Source organism: Schistocerca cancellata, chromosome 1, assembly GCF_023864275.1.
Source record: "Schistocerca cancellata isolate TAMUIC-IGC-003103 chromosome 1, iqSchCanc2.1, whole genome shotgun sequence".
Classification (NCBI taxonomy): domain Eukaryota; kingdom Metazoa; phylum Arthropoda; class Insecta; order Orthoptera; family Acrididae; genus Schistocerca; species Schistocerca cancellata.
In genome coordinates, this window is record NC_064626.1 from 369991701 (window position 1) to 370017299 (window position 25599).

A 25599-nucleotide genomic window follows, 5' to 3' on the forward strand; every position below is an offset into this window, starting at 1 on the left:
AAGTTTCCAGATTTAGTGTTCATTTAGTAATGAGGAAAAAGCAGGAAGGCTTGTCTTCTTCCACCTCTTCATACTGATTCTTGGTACATATTTAATCTTTTGCCCTTGGAAACACTGTCTTCCAAATAAAGATTTTCTGACCAAGAAACCCTTCAAGTTCTCCACATTCTGCTGAAGTTTCTCTTAGCAGTGACACACCTGTTAATCAGTTACTTCTTCTGTTATACTTGTGGAGCCAGTGAAGCAAAATTAAATGTACATCCTCAAAACATGAGTACCTCCAGTACACCATCAGTGATCATGAGTTTCATTTGTTGGCAGCTTCAGAGATATATTAGTAGGAAAGTAACCTTTACAGTAGACTGTTCCACCTTGAAAGCCTACCTGCATGCACCTGATTGCCCACAGGGTGGGTGAACAGCTAACACGCAGGCCATCAGGCAGCCAGCCCATAGCTTAAGTGATTGTACTACCCTGGCCAAGCATTCACAAGTGCCGGGTGCGCTTATGCTGAATATACGAGGGTAATCCCAAAAGTAAGGTCTCCTATCTTTTTATAAGTACATAGACCTGTTTATGCCTACAATGGTTTACATCAGTTTACAGCTTGAACATTTAGCTATTTTTTGACATAATCACCATTTCCGTCGACGCATTTTTGTAGACGCTGTGGCAGTTGTTGTATGCTCATGTCATACCAGCTCGCCGCCATGCTGTTCAGAAAGTTATGAACCTCTTCTTTCACTTCATCGTCGGAGCTAAATCTCTGTGACCACAAATAACACTGACAGGTACTGTGAGACTCTGAAAAAACTCAAATGGGAAATTCAGGACCGGAGAAGAGGAATGTTGAGCTAGGGCGTACCCATTGTCCATGACAACGCTTGCCCACATATCGCTCGGCAAACTGTTGCTCTCCTGCAACAGTTTCAATGGAACATAATCACCCACCCATCCTATAGTCTTGACTTGGCACCCAATGACTATCACCTGTTCCCTACGTTAAAAGAACATTTGCCCGGAAAGCAATTCAGCTCCAATGATGAGGTGAAAGAAGAGGTTCATAACTGTCTGAACAGCATGGTGGCGAGCTGGTATGACATGGGCATACAAAAACTGCCACAGCATCTACAAAAATCCATTGACATAAATGGTGATTATGTCAAAAAATAGCTAAATGTTCAAGCTGTAAACTGATGTAAACTGTTATAGAAGTAAACAGGTCTATGTACTTATAAAAAAAAAATAGGAGACCTTACTTTTGGGATTACCCTCATATGTCTTTACTAACTGTGTCTGCCCAGCAGGTGAGCTATGAGGCTCTCCTGGGTGCCTATGCCACATGGTGCAGCACTGGAAAAGCATGCTCTATGGTGCTAGTGCCTAAGACAGTGGATTGTTCAGCCAGTTGCATGACAGAACAGTTGTCCTATGAAAACATTAAAATTCATCACTTTTGTCATAGGTAATTGAAATCATGTGAGTGAAATATATGTGTGATTATATATATTTAACGAGTTAGTGCTTTCTTTGTCTTTAGTAACTAGTCTTAAGTTGGTTTGAAAACCCCTCCTGAGGACGCCACATTACCATAGGCACCTTCAGTGTTGGATGGGAGGGTTTGTGTTCCTCAGTGAGACTGGAGCCTATGTCAGAAGTAGTATAGCTGCTGCCAGGACCACCCATACCAGACAAGTCTCAGCAGAGGGGCATTGCAAAGAGTGTTTCACAACTTGGGGAAGGATGATGGGCTTCCCCCCCACCCCCCCCACCCCTCAGAGCACTCTGGCAGCAGTGGTTGGATACGAGCACAACGACCCCACATTTCCTGAGCTGGGGACAGACCAGTGCAGCCAGACTTCTTCTGCCATAAACTTTGAATATACTTCAGAGAACATCATTAGGCATGATGGAGGAGCCTTGTGTATTTCACAGAAGAGGAATCTTGGCTTTACCACATGGTGGGGTGGGGGGAAGTCCTTTAACTCCAAGGTGTACTGATGAGACAAATGGCTGTTGAGGTAAAACAGTCTGTAGCAGGCAGCCTCTGCGCACCTACCATCACAAGACAGCACATAGGACATTGCCTACTGACCCAATGTCTCCTCTTCTGGCAGAGGAGCAAGTTTCTGGTGTGCCATTTTCATTTCAGCAGGTTTGGCTGTTTATGTTTGATATACAAAAGTAAGGACAATCTTTGGTTTGACTGGAGACCTGCCCACCATCCTCGCAATGCCAACAAACAACAGTGTAACATGTATTCTGAAATTTTTTGAACTGTCGGTTCTCATCCCTGAAGTGCAGGAGAGGGGAGGTCAGCGTGTTCTGAATCTATAGCATTCCCAGACAGTTTAGCATTTTTATTACTCGATTTTCACTCTTGTAGTTGTATCATGGTGGTTATATTTTATAATTGATAGGTGGACTTTAATGCATTTTAAACAACTCTCTCTGTGAGGACAGCCTTTGTCTCCCCACCGTGAGAATGCCATGCTGACACTTTATAAGAGCACTGATGACCATGCTGTTGAGTGCCCCACATCCACCACCACCACCACCACCACCATCATTATTCTGGCAATTTTATATTGTCCAGTATGATTTTATTCTATTTTCTGCCCAGAAGGATAATCTTTAGTGTCAGATTGTTGGATTACTCTCTTCAGCATTTCCAGAGCTTTACATTAATGTATAGTGGACACCTCCTTACTCTTTCATTTCCTCTGTGTGTAATGTTTTCCTCTTCTGGGTGTATGTGCTTATAGCTATGAAATCACAGATAGTTGCTTACATTTATAGGGTGTAGAATAATAACTGCTACAAGTCACAGTAAAATGTCACTTCATTTAATACATGACTAGTTTTTGGTTTGTGCCCATCTTCAGGTGGTTTACAATCAGTTACATGTTTCCATACTCTATGTTGGAAATCATTATAGCTGGAGTATCCATATCATTTCCATGTTACATTTATCACATGTGCTTCTGAAGTTAACTAACATCTAAAGTGACACCACTGTATAAAAGGCGTAATGTGGAAGTATCAATAATTACCATGGTGACTAATATAAAATTAATGTGCAAAAACTCAAAATATTTTTGTGAAAAACATGATAAATATAATGTGAAAATGATATGGATACTCCAGCTATATTGATTTCCACCTCTGAGTATGGAAACATGTAAATGAATGTAAATTACTTGAAGATGAGCATAAGACCGAAATCAGTTGTATATAAAATTAAATTGCCTTCCATTGTGAATAGTAGTGGCTATTATTCTACAACCTATAAAGGAACAGTCATGGGGTTCAGCTGCATTCATTGTGGATAAAATTCACATGCTTACATTTACCATACTTCATGTCCGCATGTAATGGAATCTGTTCTTTTTTTAACAGCTATGCTCATGCCACACGAGAGAGAAACTGAATATTATGTCACATTGTGTAACTAGCAACTAGACATCTTTAGTAACCATAAAATCTCATGAACACAATATCAGAATAACACCAACCAAGTTTAATTCTACTTCCACATGAAGACATCCCCAATAACACTGAATGAAGTACAGAATGGTACAAAGTCTCTTAATCATAGAATACATCAATATACGTTTAGTAATCACTTATTGACACAGGGGTGTTTTGATATCTACTTTATGGTAGAATCGGATACAGAAAATTGATTATCATTCTTATATACAGTTGAGGTGCTTATTCTTTGATGACTTGTTAATAAATGGTAAAGGATCTAAGAGACACATCACACAGAGGTTAATGCCTATAAATTTGCTCATCTAAATGGGAGTAAGTGCTTCTTGTTGAAATGGAACAGTAGTAAACTTAGGAATAAATAAATTTTTTATTGGAGTTTGCTTTAGAAAAGGATATTTGCAAATAGTTAAACAATACCAACTTAATGGTGCTGTACATAATAACCTGTCTAAGCCATCTGACAAATTATACAAATAATACCAGAATATATTGTATTTGAGAAATAACTTCAGTAAGTAAATATCTCCTTAAAAAGGAAAAGAAAAATTATTTTATAATGTAGCTTCTTATCCCTAAAAGAAAAAGTCTTTTCACTGTTGCACACAAAGATTATTTAAATGTAGCTGAGGGAATTGCTGGGCACAGCAGAAATATCCTGCTGAAGTGTTAACACTGATGTAGCTGGTGTGGATGAGGAGCTGCAGTGGACACGATATTTAAGCAAATCTCAGACAGTGAGAAATGAGCCATATATCCCAGTTTTGATTTATGTGCACATGCACTTGTTACAGTCATAAATAAGTGCAAACATTATTTGTCAATATTGCAGACATTTTTCTGTCAAAATGAGTCAACAGAAAGCGTGGAAGGAATTGATGTGGTTCTGCATTTCAGCAGCAGTTTCGTTTGATGATAAAATTAATATCATTGTTTATGAAAACATTTTAGGCAATTACATGTTTTCTGCACCATGACAACAGTCTGACCTTGTGAGTGCCAGCATATTTTCTTGACCAATACAAGGACGTTTACTTTTTGGTTTGAAGAACGTATAGTGTTTAATGGAATGATCTCAAAATCGTGACCAGAGCTCCATCAGCCATCTTTAGGATGAACTAGAGCATTGAATGCAGCAGATCAATTCATCCAAAAGCTGAGCAACAACTATTCACAAATTTTTCTTTAGGGAGAAAGGATACAGATTCCTCATTTGCTGTATGAAAAATCATTACCTAATCTAATTCCCGCAGCATCACCCAACTTAATTCGACTACATTCCATAATCCTCGTTTTGATTTTGTTGATGTTCATCTTATATCCTCCTTTCAAGACACTGTCCATTCCGTTCAACTGCTCTTCCAAGTCCTTTGCTGTCTCTGACAGAATTACAATGTCATCAGCGAACCTCAAAGTTTGCCGAATTTTTCTTTTGTTTCCTTTACTGCTTGCCCAACATACAGATTGATTAACATTGGGGAGAGGCTACAACCCTGAGCCACTCCCTTCCCAACCACTGCTTCCCTTTCATGTCCCTCGACACTTATAATTCCCATCTGATTGCTGTACAAATTGTAAATAGCCTTTCACTCCCTGTATTTTACCCTTGGCACTTTTAGAATTTGAAAGAGAGTATTCCAGTCAACATTGTCAAAGGCTTTCTCTAAGTCTAAAAATGCTAGAAACGTAGGTTTGCCTTTCCTTAATCTTTCTTCTAAGATAAGTCGTAAGGTGAGTATTGCCTCACGTGTTCCAACATTTCTATGGAATCCAAACTGATCTTCCCTGAGGTCGGCTTCTACCAGTTTTTCCATTCATCTGTATAGAAATCGCATTAGTATTTTGCAGCTGTGGCTTATTAAACTGATAGTTCGGTAATTTTCACATCTGTCAACACCTGCTTTCTTTGGGATTGGAATTATTATATTCTTCTTGAAGTCTAAGGGTATTTCCCCTGTCTCATACATCTTGCTCACTATATGGTAGAGTTTAGTCATGACTGGCTCTCCCAAGACTGTCAGTAGTTCTAATGGAATGTTGTCTACTCCCGGGGCCTTGTTTCGACTCAGGTCTTTCAGTGCTCTGTCAAACTCTTCACGCAGTATCATATCTCCCATTTCATCTTCTTCTACATCCTCTTCCATTTCCATAATATTGTCCTCAAGTACATTGCCCTTGTATAAACCCTCTATATACTCCTTCCAGCTTTCTGCTTTCCCTTCTTTGCTTAGAACTGGGTTTCCATCTGAGCTCTTGATATTCATACTACTGGTTCTCTTATCTCCAAAGGTCTCTTCAATTTTCCTGTAGGCAGTATCTATCTTACCCCTTGTGAGATAAGCCTCTACATCCTTACATTTGTCCTCTAGCCATCCCTGCTTAGCCATTTTGCACTTCCTGTCGATCACATTTTTGAGACGTTTGTATATCTTTTTGCCTGCTTCATTTACTGTGTTCCTATATTTTCTCCTTTCATCAATTAAATTCAATATTTCTTCTGTTACCCAAGGATTTTTACTAGCCCTCGTCTTTTTACCTACTTGATCCTCTGCTGCCTTCACTACTTTATCCCTCAGAGCTACCCATTCTTCTTCTACTGTATTTCTTTCCCCCATTCCTGTCAATTGTTCCCTTATGCTCTCCCTGACACTCTGTACAACCTCTGGTTTAGTCAGTTTATCCAGGTCCCATCTCCTTAAATTCCCACCTTTTTGCAGTTTCTTCAGTTTTAATCTATTTCATACTATTAGTATTGTTATTTCAGATAAAAAAAAAAAAAAAAGACATGTTCCACATCTACGAGGATCTCCTCAGCATGGATCTATGGAACGAAAAACTAATCTAATCTAATCTAATTAGATTAGTCAGTAGAAGTCAGAAGACTTTGGCCAGTAGCCATTTGTACTGTGTGAGATAACAATTGTTGCCTGCTGTGTTGTTGTTTTGTACTTCAGGGAAATTCCAGAGAAGAAATATGTCATTATCTTGATTGCACTTACAACACTCAGTTAGGTGCCTGGATGCACGCGCGCGCCCACACACACACACACACACACACACACACACACACACACACACACACACACAGAGAGAGAGAGAGAGAGAGAGAGAGAGAGAGAGAGAGAGGATGATTCAGGAGGAATGTCACATAAGTAATTATACGTGTGAAAATAAACCAAAAAGCCCCTCGAACATGTGTCTGATTTTCGATTGTTATGGAACCGGATGTAGTTGATGACTACATACATCGGTGAATGATTATGAAGACAAATATGAATATTATTTTTATACTGTGTGCTAACTGTGAGTTGGCCAATTGGCTCTGTAGGCCTGAGTCAGTAGAAGTCAGAAGACTTTGGCCAGTAGCCATTTGTACTGTGTGAGATAACAATTGTTGCCTGCTGTGTTGTTGTTTTGTACTTCACAGTTCTCACTGTTTACATATGATAAAAGTACATAATTGTTGTAGTTAGGATGCTTATTAAAAATGTTGTTACATATGACAATTTCAGTTCAGGTTACAAACAAAATTAAGTGATCTTTATCTTTGTGAATGATTTCTGCTTTCATGGAAACATATAGCACTGGCAAGGCTCCTGCTCTGCAGGAGGGAGATGGGGCTTTATTTATCCATGGATTTAAGACTGTATAGTGCAAAAAAGATATTGGAACATTCTTTAATTTTCTTGAATATTTTTACATACATCATTTTAGCAAAAAGTTATATTACACAGAATTTTATTACTCTGACGCTTAACAAAAACAATCTTAATTGGTGCTACAGTTTTTTTTATTTTTACTTTTATTTACTCTCCCTTGCTGTATATAAAAACAAAACTGTAGCACCAATTAACATTGTTTTTGTAAGTTGTATAGGGTAATAAAATATTATGTAATATCACTTTTAGCTAAAATGATCTGCATACAACAAATTCAAGAAAAGGGTATAATAATTAAGCAGTGGCCCAATATCATTTGTAGACTGCACAGTCCTAGTTTCATAGGATCAATAAATGAGTAAATAAATAAATAAACCCCCACTTGGGTGTACCTTCAGCAGAGCAGGCACCCTACCTGTGCTTCATGCTTCCATGAAAGCGGAAATCATGAAGATAGCTAAAGATCGCTTAAATGTTGTTTGCAATCAGGACTGAAATCATGGCCCTTCATCCTGTGGTGGTTTATGTAGGGGTCAGACTCACTTCGTCCACTCCATCTAGCTTATAGTTAGCACACTGTGTGTAGTACTGACGTAGCAATTGTTTGGTGGATAAATTACAAACACTCTTTCTTTTATTTTGCATTAATTTTTCTAAATTCCACAACATGAAAGGTTTTATGAATAGTATATGTGTAATGATGAATATTCATCTTCTGTTCAGGTTTGGTAAACAAGCAATTAGGATTGTATGATGAAGCTCTGGAATGCTTTTTCAAACTTCAGACAATTGTGAAGCATCATCCACAAGTTCTTTATCAGCTAGCCAACCTTCATGAACTTGTTGGTGATGTCGATCAGGCGACTGAATGGTATGTTAACTACAGATTCTGAATACTTATGTATGTTTTTTGTTTTGAGACAATTATTCATAATAATCACAAGTAAAAAATTTATTGTGTTGGTTTCAAAGCATCCAGTATTTTAAAAATGAATAGTTGCTCGTAATCACAATAGAAATATGTCATTCCACTGTCACGAATAAAAAAAAAATACTACCAAAAAGGTGGTTTGGGTAAATTTTTAACTAGGTCCATGTAAAATTCAACTTTCTGCAGTTTGTTTTATGAAATTTTCTAGATTACAGGACTAGTGAATCTATTAGATCTTTTTGTGTCTCTCAGTTTTCTGATGCCTAATAAATGTACTTTTTACCTGTTATGTGTTTGGATTGGTATCCTAATTGACTTTATGTACATGTAAAAGCTTTAACATGTGAACTAACTGGTGCCATGTCTGATCATTTTTCCCATTGTTGCATCTTATAAATCTGCCTGATGGTTTTCCCCATATTACAACATTCATGTACTCCAGTGTCATGATCGTTAAAGAAAAATAAACAATGACATTGTTTAAACAACTGCTCCATTATATGCTGTAAATGTCTTGTTGAACATACAAAAAACTAAGATAGGAAAATTTAGATTTTGATTTCACCTTTACTTCTGCTAATTTCTCAAGCTTTATGTATTTGCTTCTCTATTTTTCATCCTTAAGAGATGTTACAGAGAACAAACGAAGAGCTAAACAAAAATGCAAAGCTAAATTTTAATATGTATTATGATTTCTTTTCTGTATTCGTAATAGTGATGAGCTTGCCTCTTTGACACAGCTAAAGGACTTAGAAACATGGCTCTCCAAAGTACTTAGTATTTTAAAATTTCTGAGTCACAAAAAATTAGGAGCAGATAAAACCCATACTTGACAGTCACCAGCATGCAAGCAAATTTGGAAATTTTTTTCTTTAATTTCCTCATTTGTTAACAGGTATCTACAACTTATTGGCATTGTGCCCACTGATCCAGGTGTCTTGCAAAAAATGGGAGAAATGTATGACAATGAAGGGGATAAACAGCAAGCCTTTCAATATCATTTTGATGTAAGTATATTTTTCCGTAAGGAGCTGCTCATTCTAACTGTTTGGACACATTTTCTGATGTATTGTACTGTTTTCAGTCATATCGTTATTTTCCATCAAATTTTGAAGTTATTGATTGGCTTGGATCATACTCAGTTGAAATGCAAGTTGCAGAGAAAGCCATAAATTACTTTGAACGAGCAGCACTGATGCAGCCAGATGAAGTAAAGTGGCAGTTGATGGTAGCCTCATGCCATAGACGGAGTGGAAACTATCACCAAGCTCTAAATTTGTACAAGGAAATTCACCACAGATTTCCAGATAATATAGAATGTGAGTTAAACCTTAATAAATTCGATAATGAAGTTTGTCTGTCTGTTTATTCAGTGTTATTTGTTTGATTTGCTCATATAGCCACTTATATTGTATTACTTGCAAGGGCACTCAGTAAAACTTCGACAAATCTTTAGAGATGTTGTCAGTATTAAAAGATCTTTTGGCATCCCTAAAGTATCACGTGTCCTCCGAGCAATTACATAGGTTATGAATAGTTACTCACATTGTGTCTAAGTAAGCTTTTTTTGCTCTCTTACTTCATTGTTTGAGTGAAGTTTTCCATATTGGTAGCATGTTTCAAAAATGCTTAATTGCAACTGAAGATGTTCATTGTGAAATAAATGTGTAATGTGAACACAAATATTTTACTAAAATGGGAAATGATTGTAGAAAATTGCATTCGTACATCCAAATTAAGGAAGTAAGCTCATTACTTTTGATGTAGTCATTCAATTTTTGAAGATACTGTTTATGATAGATATGAGAATATTGCTACATCTGAGTGAATTATTTATAATATACTCATTCTTTTAGTGAATATTCACAAGACATTAAAATTCATAAATGTTATAGTAATAACTCCACAAACATCTGTATCTTTAACCAATTTGACTAATGCTTATAGCCACATCATCAGGAGCACATCTAAACAATAAGAAATGACAGTTACTGCAGCCCTTTATATCAAAGTAAACAAACAGCTGCCAATATGATATCCTCGGAGTAGTGAAGCAATTTAAATCACCTAATAAAAGCAAGTCTTCCAGTCCAGACTTTATACCAGATAGGTTCCTTTTAGAGTATGCTGATGCAGTAGTTCCATATTTAACAATCATATACAGCTGCTCACTTGACAAAAGCTCCATATCCGAAAACTGGAGAGTTGCACAGGTCACACCAGTATTCATGAAAGGCAATAGGAGTAATCCACTAAATTACAGGCCCATATCAATTAACATTAATCTGCAGCAAGATTTTGGAACATATATCGTGTTCTAACATTATGAATTACTTCAAAGAGAACAACGGTTTATTGACACACAGTCAACATGAATTTAGAAATCATTGTTCTTATGAAACACAACTAGCTCTTTATTCATGTGAAGTGTCAAATGCTATTGCCATGGGATTTCAAATTGATTCTGTATTTCTAGATTTCCAGAAAGCTTTTGACACTGTACTTCACAAGACTTATAATCAAATTGTGTGCCTGGGGAATATCATCTCAGTTATGAGACTGGATTAATGGTTTCTTGTCAGGAATGTCAGAGTTCATAGTAAATCATGGAAAGTCATCAAGTAAAGCAGAAGTGATTTCTGGTGTTCCCCAAGATAGTGTTATAGGCTCTCTGCTGTTCCTTATCTATATAAAAGATTTAGGAGACAATGTGAGCAGCCATTTTTGGTTGTTTACTAGATAACAAATGACAGCATCATCTGCAAAGTTATCAGCAGACAAAACAAATTTCAAAACTGTTTAGAAAAGATATCTATATGGTGTGCAATTAGTAGTTGACCCTAAATAATGAAAAGTGTGAGGTCATCCACATGAGTGCTAAAAGGAATCCATTAAACTTCAGTTACAAGATAAATCAATCAAATCTAAAGGCCATAAATGCAACTAAATATGTAGGAATTACAATTACAAATGACTTAAATTGGAAAAAAATACATAGAAAATGTTGTGCGGAAGGCGAACCAAAGACTGTGATGTATTGGCAGAATGCTTAGAAGATGCAACAGATCTACTAAAGAAACTGCCTACAATACTCTTGTCCATTCTCTTGTGGAGTACTGCTGTGTCTTGTGGTATCCTTACCAGCTAGGATTAATGGAGTATATTGGGAAAGCTCAAAGAAGGGCAGCACCTATTGTATTATTGAGAAATAGAGGATAGATTATCAAGGACATGATAAGGATTTGGGTTGGACGTTTTTAAAACAAGGGCATTTCTTGTTGTGGTGGGATCTTCTCACAAAATTTCACACACCAACTTCCTCCCCAAAATGCAAAAATATCTTGTTGATGCAGACCTACATAGGGAGAAATGATCATCACAATAAAATAAGGGAAATCAGAGGTTGCACAGAAAGATATAGATGTTAGTATTTTCCACGCAATGTTCAAGAGCAGAATAATAGAGAATTATTGTGAAGGTGGTTTGATGAACCCTCTGCGAGGCATATAACTGTGATTTGCACAGTATTAATGTAGATGTAGAATACCAGGGCCAGAAGCACCAACTTATGAGAATAGATAAAACCACATGTGTACTTACAAAAATTAAAACATGGTAAATGACATGACAGAGAATATAGAAGGCTCAAGCTTCATAGTTAACACCATAACATCCAAAGGGCAGATAGTCAATGGATAAAAAGTTGGGCCATGTAAAAAGGGCACACCTATAACCAAAGTGCAAAAGCGAGACACAGGAATAAAAGCTACATATTGTCGAGGCAAGAAGCAGAAGGCTTACCAGCATGTAAGCCCAACACAGAGCCACCCAGCAGGTGAGCCACAGAAACCATTGGCCACACTGTACATGTGGAGCGAGGTGGTGAAGAAAAGTATATTGCACGTGAGTTACAGGCACAGAGAGTACCGTCATCACAAGGCATGGGAGAAACCAAAATCAAGTCCCCTATATTCTAAGCATACTATAAAAGTTGGAGCTTCGGTATATCAATTTTGACAAAATAAAAATAATAAAGCAACCAGATACCACTTATGGGAAGCCTAGAGGAGGACTGGCCTTGGTGTACCAAACTGTACATGTACTGGGTGTGCAGGCTGCATGCAGTCCGAGGCTCTGCCTGTTTTGTCTTGGCTCAGTCCTTCACAAAAGTGTCTGTTAAAGGATGACATTTCATTTAGTATTGCAATGTTGTATTTTTCAGTCAACTCAACTCTCTTCAGTTTATTGCTGTTATCTTTTGCTATTTGTTCGTGGTGTGAAGGACGTTGACAGGTCCAGTAGCTGTTTGCACAAAAACAGGCTGTCTAGCAGTGTGCCTTCACAAGCTTTAATCATTAAAGGGAATGATGGAAGAGCATCATAAGGATTATCAATATCTGTAGCACAGTCACTTAATTGATAGGTACTGGAGAAACAACATGACAGTGCCATATAGAAAGAATTAAAATATTTATTTGACAATGAAAGAGCAAAAATTTGCAATGAATGCTAGACAGGATTCATTATTCTGTGCATCAAGAAGCACTTTGTACTAAATTTGCAGCCATGGAGCACGTGAAGAAATTTGTTGTACAAATAGTAAAATTTCTGAAGCTGCACGCATTATTCCACTGTCAGTTGCAACAGTTTTTGATGGAAGTGAATGAGGAGTGTGGAGACTATATATATTATTGTAAAGTATGTTGGTTAAGTTAAGGGGCATACCTGGAAGGGGTTTTGATTTAAAACCTACCGTTGTTGAATTTATGGAGGAAAAATGAGTGCAGGAACAAAGATTAGAATATCCAGATTGGATTGCAAACCTCGAATTTTAAGTGAACTTGACTGCACACTACCCATAGTAAGACTTCACAAGGCATGAAACAGTGTCTTTCTGATTTGTGTGGGATGCATTTAAAGAGAAAATCATGCTGTAGAAGGGATAAATTCTGACACACACAGTCCAGTTCTCCAAGCTAAAGAAAACAAGAGCTTGAAGAATTCATTGTGCTCGTGAATTAATTACAAGAATAGTTTTCTAAACTTTTTGAGGACACTGCCAATCTTATTTCTACTTTCAAGCTGTTTTCAAGACCATTCTGTTTCAGTTGAAAGCATCCCTGTGCTTGTGCAGATGTAACTTGATATTTTTTATTACTAATTGTTTCATTATGTAAGAGAGCAGTTGTTTTCTGTTTTTCTAACTGAAATTCCCATTTTAAAGACAAATCCTTGTGTGTTAAAATTGTCCACAACATCTGCATGGTTTCCTTCAGATAGTTTTTCTACATCTCCATAATAAGGTTGGAAAGGTGCTACAGTATTTTGATTAACATATGAGTGTGAAAGACCTTTTTCAATTATGCAACTACATAAGCCAAGATTATGTGGCAATCTTAGGGTGACATTGTTCACATCTACCTGCATGCCTACAGTTTGTATGAGATAAAAATTATAATATAATTAAATAATAATGAATTTTTGTTTTTTTGTTTTGTTACTTGTCTTGTTGAGAAATGTGAAATGGAAAGCCAAGTTGTATACTGTGTTACTGCATTTGCAGTTTTGCCCTCCTCTTACTTAGACATTGTGCTGTAGCAGTGGGGAAGTGTGCAGCTAGGGTGAGAGCTATGCGTCTTTTTACCAGGGCACAGCTCATGAGCCGAATTATTGGCCACCCCTGGTCTAGATGACAGACCCAGACACAAGAGTAAATTATGTTTCATGTAAAGTGGTGGCACAATTGAATACCCAGAAAGGAAAATATATTGCAAGAGCAAAGATGCCTCAAGTTAAACAAGGGAGGTAAACAGACTATAATAAACAAGGTTAAATGAACCACTAGACTCTCACAATATAGTCAAAATTAGGTAAAAAGCCACCATACCATAGTTCGATTTGGTTCTTCAGCATGATGTGTGGATACACATAATCTCCACAGAGTCATTTGTAAAAAACTCATAGAGTCTGCAGATGCCTTTGTATATTGCATTACAGCAAAAAATTGGATATGATAAAAGAATGGGTGGAGCTGTTGAAATGGAAGTATTTTTGTTTATCGGGAGGTTTAATGTTATTTGGAGTTCATATGGTTCCCTCAGTGAGGTGAAGGTGGACATCTAGGAAGACAGCTGACTAAGCTAAGGAGAACATTTCAAATGAGTGGTGAAAAAGTTGTTGAGATTTTGGAGGAAAGAGATAAATGTATCCTCACCTTGATCTAGATCATAACAGTGTTATCGATGAACCTGAACTCCAAGTGATTTCTTTAAAATTCTGAGGGGCTAGAGAGCATTCTTCTGTATAGCTTATGAAAAAGTTTTGATACAACAGTGCAGTTCAAGCATCCATGTTGCTGCTGTGGATTTGTTTGTAGTTACTTATAGGGATTTTATGGAAAGGGGGGGGGGGTGGAGGGGGCTTGACAATGACATGATCCATGATCAATAGACAGGCTTTTGAGTACCTCTCATCATGTAATGAAGTGATGTATATCTTATCTGTTGTCATCATCTCTCTCAAAGTGCAAACAATGCAACAGAACCTATGCAATACATTTGTTCATCCTTACACTACTCATGCTCCTAACCTTCAAGCCTAATGATCATATGAAAGACCCAGGGAAGACTTGTCCCCTGCATGTGCTCAAAATCACTTCTTCCAGCCCTGTCTCTAGCATTTCCATCCAATTGTGTTGAATGGGTTGCCTGAACAATGTAGCTGTAGAGCACGCTGCTCAAGATAGTCTGGAACAGAGAAGTCAGCCTTTCTGGAATTTATTACAAAATGATGTATAATACATCTGCCAAATCATTCATCTAAAGATAAGCATTAAACACTGAAATGCTTTAAGGTAGTAAAGGCAGCACAGCTGAAACTTCTGTAATGGTGGAACTGAGTTGGTTTTTGGATACTACAAATCATTAGCATTATGTTATGGAAGAAATAATAACAAAATTCAAAGTAAGAATATGTCAGCCCCTTAATAAAATTTTCTACAAATATTTTTTGAACTTACAGGTTTACTCTCTAGACATTCTGTCTCCCAGGATCCATAATAGTTTATCACTGAAGTATTGATTATTATCTCCTTCTGTCACCATTCAGTGTTAATTACAAAATGTACAGTATGCTTGGTGGTACCTCCTCTATATTTACTTTTTTTGTCTGGAGTCATTTGTGTCATCCATTTACGTATTTTGTAACTAATTTGTATGACTTTTTTCTTGTTTAATAGATTGGATATTGTGTATTTGAGAAATCAGGAGAAAATTTATCCATTGCTGAAACAAGTGTGGCTAGTAATATAAAAATGACTATCTGCGTAATTAGTATACTGTCAGTTAGTGCTGTAGGTTCAGTATACAAGTAGCTGAATTGCCCAGTCTCAAACACTCAGCTGCTGATTTGCTCAAGGATTCACGGCCTTAATAATTTTGGAGAATATTACGAATACTTATGTGTGATAATAGGGCCCTACATAGATTTTGCATGTTACATGACCAAAAAACCATACTGCCAAAACTAATAATAAAAAATGTTGATAGGTCTGAAGTTTTTGATCAGACTATGCAGTGATCTTGGATTGAAAGAAGCTTCTAATTATGCTGTGGAACTAAAGAAGCTAGAAGCATCTAAAGCAGCACGGGAAAGAATAGGAAGCAGTAGACCAGGTATTATATCCAATAAAGAAATTCCAGCACTGTTGTTAGAAATCACGTCTGTTAATGTTTTGTTATCACAATTTCAGTCTTAACTAGAAGTATTTGTATTCAGCTTAAACAATAGCAGAATTGTGTACTTAAAATGTTGATTTATGTGAAAAACAAACAAAAAGTATTTGTTTCCTTGATAACACTTCTGCATTGCCATGATGATAAATGTTGCTGTTACTATACATGTGCACATAAATGTGACTCTTTCCTGTTTTATAAAGTAGCGTATTGAAAGTAATGTGGTCATCATGGGTAAAAATGTCCTCAGAATGTGTTGTGTTGTACAAATTAATTTTTTTTACCTAATTGCCTCTGAAGGTCATGAATGCATAGACTTTGTGTTCTGCACAGTACAATGTAAATATATAAACATCATTTGCATCATAATGCCTTTTGCACAAAATAGTTATGTAACATTCTCAGGATTAGCATTAAGTCCTAATGTGCTACATATTCTTAGTGAGCCCAGACAAAATGTAATAATCCAAATATTGCTTTCTTTGTATCAAAGTTGCTTGGTCATTACAGTTTGATGGAGGATTCTTTCCCTCCATACATTTTATAGTTGTTAAGCATCTTGTCATGAGTAATGTGAGATAATGTACTGCCCAAGAAGTGGCAGAATACCCATGGACCATTCTGATAACAAATGAGGTATTTGTTTGGAAATACTTTTAGGAATAAAACATTTAAGGCGTAATAAGAAAGTTGTTTATCTGCCTTTTGTGGCAGCATGTTTGGTCCATAGTAGCATTTACAGCAACTGTTAGCCAAAGATCTTATCTGTTGCAGGATCTCGTAGAGGTGGAAGTGGTCTGTCATCACGGGGGGGTTCAGCTGCTGGGAGCTTCAGCCCACAAGGAGGACGTGGCTCTCCTGTGTCAGCAGTTGGTCAGCGGACTGGAGGCAGGGTCGCTTCAGGTTCAGGCTCTGCATCAGGATCGGGAAGCAGCAGCAGGGCAAGCAAGGCCTCATTGCTAGAGTCTACCACAGATGAACCTTATTTGCCCAGTCAGCGCCATATTGGTAAATTATTGTCATTATATCCTATAGGCTTTTTGTTTAATTGTCAGTTACAGCCATCATGAAATGTTATAATTAATTTTATAATCAGTAATCATTGACCATTTTAACTTGATATTCTTTTGATTACTAATTGTTTCATTATGTAAGAGAGAAATTGTTTTCTGCTTTTCTAACTGAAATTGGTATAATGCAAAATACCTCAGATTTCTCTTCCACATAGGAGGAACAGTCTAATTCAGACAAAAGTATTGGCCTAATATTTCTGCTGGTACGCAGTCAGGTTATAATAGAAAATGTAAAATGAGGTGTGAAAACAAAGTGAGTCCCAGGTGGTTAGCTGAAGTAACAGTTTTACAAAATTTTGAATTCTTTGTTTCATGAGTTTGGTCACACCACATAAGCTACAATGTAGGTAACAGAGACTATATCAGTTGAAAAAATAAAAGTATGATGTATTGGTTGTCATCTATCACTTAGCACTTCTTGCACCTCTGGTAATGCTTGTTAATGTGAAAAATGCCAAGTTGCACTGTAGTTTGGACTGCATATTTAATAACTGGTTTTCTATTATTGTTGATTACTTTTTGGAAGTCCTACTCATCCTGAAAATATAGCTAGTTCATGTAAGACAGCAGCATATTAATATTTTAGTTACTGCCCTATGGCTTGCAGGTAATTGTTGGACGTCATATTGCACCAACAACAACTGCTATTAAAATCTTCATATAGCTGTTGACAGTGGTGCAACATTTTGTTTTTAAACTGAAGGACTCGAACTTGGGTTTGATACCAGTTGGTCCCATGATTTGTTGTGCCATTTATGATGTCTTTTACTTCTGCAAATTTTTTATTAATGTGAAAAATGCAAAGATGTACCATGATTTGAAATCATCATTAAATTTTAGTTAACCCTGTAATTGGCTAGGTAAGTCAGTTGAAAGGTTGAAGGAAGACAAGGGCATATCACCACAATAGGACTATGTCTAATAAAACATTGTGTTGTTGAAACTATAAGTAAGGTTGATGATAGCTTTACCGTTACCTCATATGATTATATTTGTCATGGAACTGATAATCTAATCTCGGATAGCTGTTTCATAATAACTGTTGCCTTCCCAACATATCTTTCTTAAACATTTAAATTTTAGAACAATGTTGAATGAACATAATACTTATCTTTTGCTAAAAACTCTGGCATTGTGTGCCCTATGAATTCTGTCTGTCAACATGATGTTTAGAGCATAAGAACAAAATTGGCAGTCTGGTTAAACAACAAAGATTAAATTCTTTCAATGGAGCTGTTGGACTGCCAGGTGTGCTGATGATATATGCATTCAAACTACACTTCCAGTAGTTTTCTTACACTTCTAATGACAGAGTTTGTTCTTCCATCTGAATTAGTCGTTTTTATTATACCATCAGACAGAGCAAAGAAACATCATTTTTAAAAATTTATCTTATTTTATATTTAAAACTTATGTTTCTTGACATTGTTAATACAGAATCAGTTTCTAACTGCTGTTTCTTTCTGTTAATAAGCACTTTAACTCATTCTAGATACATAAAGTATTTCCTTCAGAATAGGCACATAATTTGATGAATGAATGGAAAATTCATTTTGATCAGTAGAAAACAGTGTTCACTATCAATTGAACTAGTTAAGTGGGGATCAAGTCCATGAAATAGAGTGCCATGAAATGATGTCAGTCAAATCCTTATCGTAGTAGGCAAGAAATCTAAATTTGAATCTGGCCTGGCATAGATTTTTATTTTACTCTTTAACTATTGTGCAAGAATACATCTTCTGTTGTATTGTGCAAAGGTGTAATGGGCGACTCTCATTCAGCAAATGCTCGAGTCTGATTAAACATGTAGGTTACCGAAAAGAATAGACTACACGATGGTGCTCAGTAATTGCTCTCTCTGCAGTTGGCCTGCATATAAAACTGTTTCCCATGCTTGCTAAGTGCTCTGCTCCTTAAGTTTGGTTTTTATTTCAAATATTTATGCTTTGTGAAATGTTACCCTTTTATGAACAGTTCACTAATTTGCTTGAACACAGAGTGAGATGGTGCGGTGTTAAAACACCAAAATTGGATTCGAGAGGACAGCAGTTCAAATCCACCTACTGCCATCCAGATTTTGGCTGTCTATAATTTTCCTAAATTAAATAACATGAATGCCAGGATGGTTCCTTTTGAAATGCGCAACATAGTCCCTTTCCCACCCTTCCCTATTCCAAGCTTTTGCTCTTTCTCTAATAAGGTCATGATGAACATACATTAAACCTTAATCTTTCTCCTTAATTTACTTAAATTCAGCTACCATCTAGTAGTGCCTATTGTGTCATGTCTAGAGGATAGGGATGTTCAGACCTGAAACAATAAAGAACAGAGACACATTTCTAAACAGGATATTTATTAATGAAGACAAACACTTAAGTTACATAATAAATGTGATCTGATGAGGGACGGCTCAGAAATGAGCATAAATCCACTATTAACACAAACTCGTGCATTTTACTGGCAGTGCAGCACAGTAATTTGGCAGAGACCCTCTGCATAGACTACACAGACAGTACTTTGTCCACGACACTTGTTGACCCACCAGAATAGCCCTTTGGTACAAGATTTGCTGCTGAACACAAACTGAGCATAGAGCTCTATGGCCTGACGTACATAATGATTGGCTGCAACAACACTGCAAATCTTCCATGGAGGTGTGGCCTCAGCCATGTCTTGGTTTGGCAATTGGTTCTGGTTCTGGTGGTGCAATCCATTGGACTCTGGTTGGTACACAAAGATCTGCCAAAACATCTGTAACCAACACCTATTTCCCATCACTGACCCTTGCCAATCACCCTGAGAAGCACAAGTATCCTGGGACTGAAATTTCATGGGGCACAGCATAACATAGGGCTTTTGTAGTGGATGGAGGAGATGATGAAGCGTACGGTGTCAATGACCATGCAGGAGCTCCAGCAGCTACTCACTGTCTCATGGCAAGGAACGATAGGAGAGAAACTTCTTGAGGGCTTGAACCAATGTGCTGGAGGAATGCAACTTGTCCATTTGTGCCTTATAAGTGTGCACAAAATGTTCAGTTTCTCCATTGTATTGTAAATGAAATGGCTGTGGCATGATGTTGCTGGATGCCATTAGTCTGGCAAAACTGATGAAAGTCGGCCAGTGTGAATTGTTCTCCACTTCAGACAACCCTTCAAAACAACAGATTGTGGTGAGGGCCAGCACCATATTGGTAGCTGTGGTGGACTGCATTGATGTAACGAATGAGAACTAGCTGTATCAATCCACCACCACCAACCATAAAGTATTCCAAAATGGTCCTGCCAAATCCAAATGAAGACATTGCCATGGTCCCGTTAGTCATGGCCAATCAAAACAACATGCACTGGAGCAGACTGATGCTCTGCACAGGCTGTGTGCAGTGAATGGCCAACTGTTGTACTTGGGCATCCATATGCAGCCACATTTAGTGGGGCTGAGGTAATTGGTTGGTACGCACCACTCACCAATGACCCTGGAGCACCTAAAGGTGGAGGCTACAAAGGGACCAGGACTCATGCATTGGCATTCTCCATGTTGAGGAGGAGAACACCTATAAATGCGGAAATAGTGTGCTAGTGTGCTGGTGTGCAAAATAATTGCACACGGGAGGGGGGGGGGGGGGAGGGGAATCTCCTGTAGATGTGGTGGAGGCCACCCATTGTGGACATACAGCAGAATTGCCCAAAGAACTGTGTCAGATACAGTTTCATGCTCAGTGTGTTCGTAGTTGATTGGAAACCCACGAAGTGTGTCAAAATCCAGGGAATCTATGTGAAAAAAAGGAATTTTCCGACAAATGAAAGGTGTAATTGGTACCCGCTGATAGCCATGGCAACAAATCAGTGTTGGAATGCTGAGTTGTGGGCTTGTACAGTAGCTCATACTGTTAATTGTATAACAGTAGGGCCCACTGCTACAACATTTGTGCTGTCCATGGTGGGACAGGTTTAGAGTAAACAGGGCTGTCAGTGACCTGTGGTCCTGAACCCTTCCTTTAACTGCTAGAAATGTATACAGGGTGAAGAAAAATTCATTCACTCAGACTTCACAGCACAATTCCTCACATACTGGCAACACAAAAATGTCTGTCACAAAATTATGCCCTGCGCATATTTCGGATAGTAAATGGACACTAAACATAGGCAACCAGACAACACTGTAATCGCATATACGGCAAATACCTCTGTCAGCAGATAAAGTATTGCTGTGCAGATCGTGCAGTGGATAGTGTTTTGGATTGGCGTGCAGGAGATTGAGGGTTCAATTCTAGGTTGAGACACATTTGTTTTTATTTGCTGAAAGTAGTCTGCATGGTATGGTATCTGGCATCATAATCGTCATACAGAGATTACAGTGGGTTTTCTACAAAACATTTACAATAACATACTATGAACATGGGGATGGAAGTACAGTTGATTTCACTGGTCAGCTTTCAAAGAATCCTTTTGCATGTCATGGAAGCGAATTGTTTTGTGCAACTGCATTGACTAGATTCCAGACCTGTTTCCCGTGTACCTTCTCCCCATGGTCCCATCGAAATTATTTGCAAAGCACATTGCTAGCCCTACTGGTAATGTATGGTCCTGAATGTGGCAAGAATAATTAATAATAATAATAATAATATAATTAATGATATTAATCAATGGGACCAATGGGGGGTGGGGGGGGGGGGGAGGTACATAGAAAACAGGTTTAGAATCTAGTAGATGCAGTGGTGTGAAACAATTTGTGTCCATGACATGCAAAAGGCTTCTTTAAAAGCTGACCAATGAAAATGATTGTATTTCCATTTCTGTGTTCATAATCGTAATTGCAAATGTTTTGTAGAAGACCCACCTTAATTGCTGTATGATGATTAAGATGCCAGATACCATACCATGCAGACTACTTTTAGCAAATGAAAATAAATAATCCACATCCCAGAAACGAGCCCTCGACCTCCTTCATGCTTACACAAAACGTTATCCACTGCACCAACTGCACAGCACTACTGCTACATCCTGACAGAGGAAGTTACCATATGCATGATTACAGTGTTGCCAGATTGCTGATCTTCAATGTCCATTTACTGCCTGAAATATGTGCAGGGCGAAATTTTGTGAGAGACATTTTTGCATTGTCATTATGTGAGAAATTGTGCTTCGAAGTCTGCGTGCACATATTTTTCTTCACCCTGTATACTGGTGCACAGTCATAATACCTGTAATGCTAACAACATATATATCAGACAGGAACAGAGTGTGTTGAATATATGCATTCTGAGGTTTTGATTGGAAATGCACACTGTAACACTTGCTATATGTGAACAAAAAGAACAACAAATGCAGTACGTACTGTTTGCATGAACAGGAAAGGTATGCCAAAACTTGAAGCTACATTACAAATAGGAGAGATGGAATTTATGTCAATAGACAATATGATGGCTTCAAAGCGGCATGACAAAAGAGATGTATCTATGTTCATGTCATTCCATACAGCTGCAATGAAATCAGATGTAAAAATGCACTGCCAAAGGAATACCTACAAATTTAAACCAAGATGTGTGTTGGATTACAATGAGCCTTTATGTACAGTGGACAAGTACAATATGCAACATAGCTCAATGGAGTATGTTCACAAAACACGTTAGGCCTGTGAGTGCTAAATTCCCACAGTCTATGATGTTCATAAATCCTTTGCAGCTTTGAGAAAGACACTTTCCAAGCACTATCAAACCATCAGTAAAACAACATGGACCTGTAAGGAGATGCATGATGTGCAGCATGCCGCATGAACAAAATATGGAAGGAATTGTGTTGCTGATGTCCTTATTGTGCTCGGCACAGTGGTCACTGCCGTGTGGAGCATCCCAACTGCACACAGAAGTGCACACGCTGTGACCCACTCAGCAGTGAATGGGTTAACAAGACTGAAGTATCACCCACACAAATACTAATGAAATTTGTTTACCATTTATATAATGATGAGCACCACTTTTTCCAAATGACTATAGGTACGCTGTCAGTAGACCCTACCCCTGTCAGTAGAACCTACCTTGTGGGAGAGTACCACTCCAGTCCTGTGTGAGTAACTGGCTTGTTTGGGTCAAAATGAATCAGACAGTGATCACTGATGAGGGTATCGTGGAAACTTTGAAAAGCTTACTTACCTTTTTTGGAGCACATAAACAGAACACATTTCCTGTGCATCTGGTTAAGCAATCTGTGCTGCATTAGGTGTAAATTTGATATAACATGAGGTTTTGCCCATAACTGCTTGCAGATCCTTAACATCATGAGGTACTGCCAAATCTTGGATCACAAGAAATGCAACTGTACTGGATTAAAACCCTGAGAATGAATGTCATGACCCAAGGATTTTACCTTGTTACACTTGAGGCCTATTCTGAAAACACTTTGAATAGACATTCCAAGTTGTATAAATGATCTGCTAGTGCGCAACCCAACACCACAATATCAGCCAGGTAGTTGGAAAATGAAGGGACGTTTACTGTCAGCTGTTCCTAAAACAGTTGAAAAATGGTGGGAGATAATACACTGCCAAATGGTAGGCATCAAAACTGGAATAGCTCCAAGTGCATAGTGATGACAAAAAAATGTTTAGCCTGCTTGACCAGCAGCACCTCCAGTTATGCTTCTTGTAAGTCTGTTTTGGAAAAGAAGTGATCCTATCCCAATTTATCCATAAGTTCTTTGACTGAGGTAAGGGGGAGGAGTCAACCACATTCATAGGATTAACTGTAGATCTGAAATCTGCTAAGACCCCTAATCTGCCCAACGGCTTTTTCATAACAGCCAGTGGGGATGCTCAGTGATACATAGAAACAGGTTGAATTACCCCAATTTCCTGCCAACTTTGTAGTTCCTGCTCGACTTGATCACAATTTGTGTGTGGGACAGACCTAGTGCGATAAAATCTTGGCTGAGCATTATCGTTAAGTGTTATATGAGCCTGAAATCCTGAGCTTTCCCAAGTCCTTCTTGAAATAATTTACTTTGCTTATTCACAATTTACTGAGACTGTCTTGGGGCACTCCAGCATTCACTTGCAAGACATTATCTTGAGTAGCAAGATCAACAAATCAAAAGAATCGAGACCAAAAATTTTCAGTGACTTATTGTTTATCAAACTAGGCTTTGCATGATGAATGACCTCTGATTAAACAGTGGACTGATTTTGTTTCGCTCTTTTAACTAATGAAATGGCCAGAGCCTGCAAGTCAGTTTCTGCCACATCTAAAATATCCTGTGGATCTGCAGTGGAGAATACAGTTTCCTGATTAGGAGTAGGTAACTTCAAAATTGCAGTACAAATGCATGCATCAGACACATTTTGCGTAGTAACATCACAGAGCACAGCATCACTTTGTGAAAGTCCACAAGAACACTTGAATGTACAGCATCTGGTGAGACTGTAATTTGGTTATCCACTGTCATTTTATTTGCTCAGGCTGCTTCCTCAGCTGAAAGACCTTGTAACGGGCAGCTATAACATGCATATGATATTCAAAATGTGCATGCATTAATGACACATAGTATGTGACTTGTGGATGAAAGTCTGGGAATAAGTTGAGGCACAAACAAAATTCTTTGGCACCCAGATTAGCAATAAAATGAGCTATGTTCTGTATACTTTTTATGTTGTAAGCAGAGAAGTGCACCTCAAGTTGCCCTGGTATTTGGTCCACTCCTCTTGTTGGCTGACAAAATTTCAAAACTTGGGTGCAGAATTAGCTCATTGTGGCATAGCTGCCATAGTTGGTACCTGTGCCAGTTGAATGAAGCTCTGCAGCAGTAGTTGAATGTGCTGCCCCTGTAACAGAACAGCCTGTGTCAGAGAAAATTTTGGGCATATAATGGACATGATTATTCAGAAAGAGTACACAAACACAGTAAACAAAGTGCTCCAACTTGTGGAAGAACACAGAACCACAGGTTCTGAAGCAACTCGTCACCAATGTGGTGTCATATCAAGAGCCTAAATCAATTGTTCATACATACTCAGTGTTCAATTCACTGGCAGTACGATACAGTACAGTAATTAGATAGCAACACTGTGTAGACTACATGGACAGCACTTTGCCCACTGACACTTGTTAACACACTCAAATAGCTCTGTGGCACAGACTTGCAGCTGAACACAGATCGAGCATAGAGCTCTGTGGCTGGACATAAATAGCAGCTGGCTGTGCCAGCTTGCTGCTACACTTCTAGTCGTGTCTGCGGTGCTACCAGTCTTAAGAGACTCACAATGCAAGATATCGATGACAGTCCAATGTCAGTTTTTTCTCCACAACTTCTGATGAAATTATTTGTCTTCCAAGTTTCCTGGAATTCCCTTCAGTTTAATGTATACTACATTGTGCATTATTCTAATTTAACTCTAGTATCTATTAATGAATATTTGGGACAGTTTAGGCATTGTTAGTCTGTGCAACATTGTAATGCAGCTGGTTTACATTTGTATGTTGCCTTGGGTGGATAGCTGATCATGTGGCTGGCTGTAATGGATACTTGTGAAATGTAATACCATTTTTATTTCTGGGTTGATGCAATCTGAATAAGACACAGGATGAAACCCTGTGTCACTGCATGGTCTTCTCTTCATGGAAAACATTAAAGGAAAATCTGTGCTTAGCATTCCATTTCCACAGACAAATCAACATCAACAAGTTTTATCTTCTCACAGTGCAGATAAGTTTGGAATTT

At 37.9% G+C, this 25599-nt stretch overlaps 1 protein-coding gene across 1 annotated transcript in view; it reads left to right on the plus strand.

Annotated features, from left to right (window-relative positions):
* LOC126174890 (intraflagellar transport protein 88 homolog) overlaps positions 1-25599 on the plus strand; it is an 87468-nt gene that overhangs the window by 58168 nt on the left and 3701 nt on the right. Inside the window, exons 12-16 of the mRNA XM_049921316.1 lie at positions 7875-8022; positions 8978-9089; positions 9167-9401; positions 15630-15755; positions 16590-16823. Coding sequence (XP_049777273.1) covers positions 7875-8022; positions 8978-9089; positions 9167-9401; positions 15630-15755; positions 16590-16823 — 855 coding nt within the window. The remainder of the gene's footprint in view (positions 1-7874; positions 8023-8977; positions 9090-9166; positions 9402-15629; positions 15756-16589; positions 16824-25599) is intronic.